The sequence below is a fragment of the Octopus bimaculoides genome, chromosome 20 (assembly GCF_001194135.2).
Source record: "Octopus bimaculoides isolate UCB-OBI-ISO-001 chromosome 20, ASM119413v2, whole genome shotgun sequence".
NCBI lineage: Eukaryota > Metazoa > Mollusca > Cephalopoda > Octopoda > Octopodidae > Octopus > Octopus bimaculoides.
Genome location: NC_069000.1, coordinates 45270954 through 45271932, shown reverse-complemented (window position 1 = coordinate 45271932; position 979 = coordinate 45270954). Strand labels below are relative to the sequence as shown.

The 979-nt window shown below is 39.3% G+C and overlaps 1 protein-coding gene across 3 annotated transcripts in view; it reads left to right on the top strand.

Annotated features, from left to right (window-relative positions):
* LOC106870257 (neo-calmodulin) overlaps positions 1–979 on the top strand; it is a 75696-nt gene that overhangs the window by 46399 nt on the left and 28318 nt on the right. For all 3 annotated transcript variants that reach the window (XM_014916284.2, XM_014916277.2, XM_052975073.1), the window contains one exon: positions 616–663. In XM_014916284.2, coding sequence (XP_014771770.2) covers positions 616–663 — 48 coding nt within the window. The remainder of the gene's footprint in view (positions 1–615; positions 664–979) is intronic.

Genomic DNA, 979 nt, shown 5'->3' with positions numbered 1-979 from the left:
TTTTTTTTCATTTGAGACAATTATCGAAACAAAGAGCAGTTGTCTCTAACTCCAAGCTGTTGAATTGCCATCGAATCTATTGTGTTCTTCCGCTCTTTGACAGATTTTCCTTTTCCTCCTACAAGGGGTCCAACGAAAACCGGCCTCTTTACCATGCAGGTTTTTGGTAGGGTTGCCAGTTTAGTCGGCTATAGTTCGCTCAGGCGACAAGTGTACTGAGTTGCAAGGCATATTACTGTAGCACTAAGACTTACCTGACATTATGCAAATATATATCTGAAGTCTGTCTTTTTGTAATTCACACTGTTCTTAATAAATCTCGGGTATTTATCCTAAAGAGCCTCTATACAGCGAGACTATAATTCTTTCGTACACTAAAACTTTAAAGATCAATGATTTGTATTTTTACGAAAAAAAGAAAGAAATGGAAAACGGTAAACATGGACTGAGGGGTATTTGGTGACTGTATCTAGCAGATTTAGTTGAGAGAGAATCTCTTCTTCTTTTTTTTCACCCGACAAACTAAATATTAGCTGAAACATGTATAGAAGTTCTACTTGAATCTATTTGAAGAATATCGATTCTTGTACATAACTGTATCTTGTCTTTTACCAGGTTAAAGAATCACTCCAAACAAAAGACAGCATGCAGACAAAGCAAACGGTAAGTGGAATGGTTGAAATGATTTCTGTTCAAAGAACTGGGAAAGGGTGAGGGAAAGAGCAGGGGAAGGGAGGAGGAGGAAGAGGGAGGGACGGAGAGAGAAGAGGGTGAGTGTAGCGATTGTCGGGAAAAAGGCAAAGCACCGCACTAAATGCACCACAATCGTTTGTAATTGATACCATCAGTTAACTACGTTCATACATCAAATGGCATCGAGATTAAACAGTTTCGTGATGACAACGACGACGACGACGACGACGATGATGATGATGATGATGATGATGATGATGATGATGATGATGGCGATGACATTGCT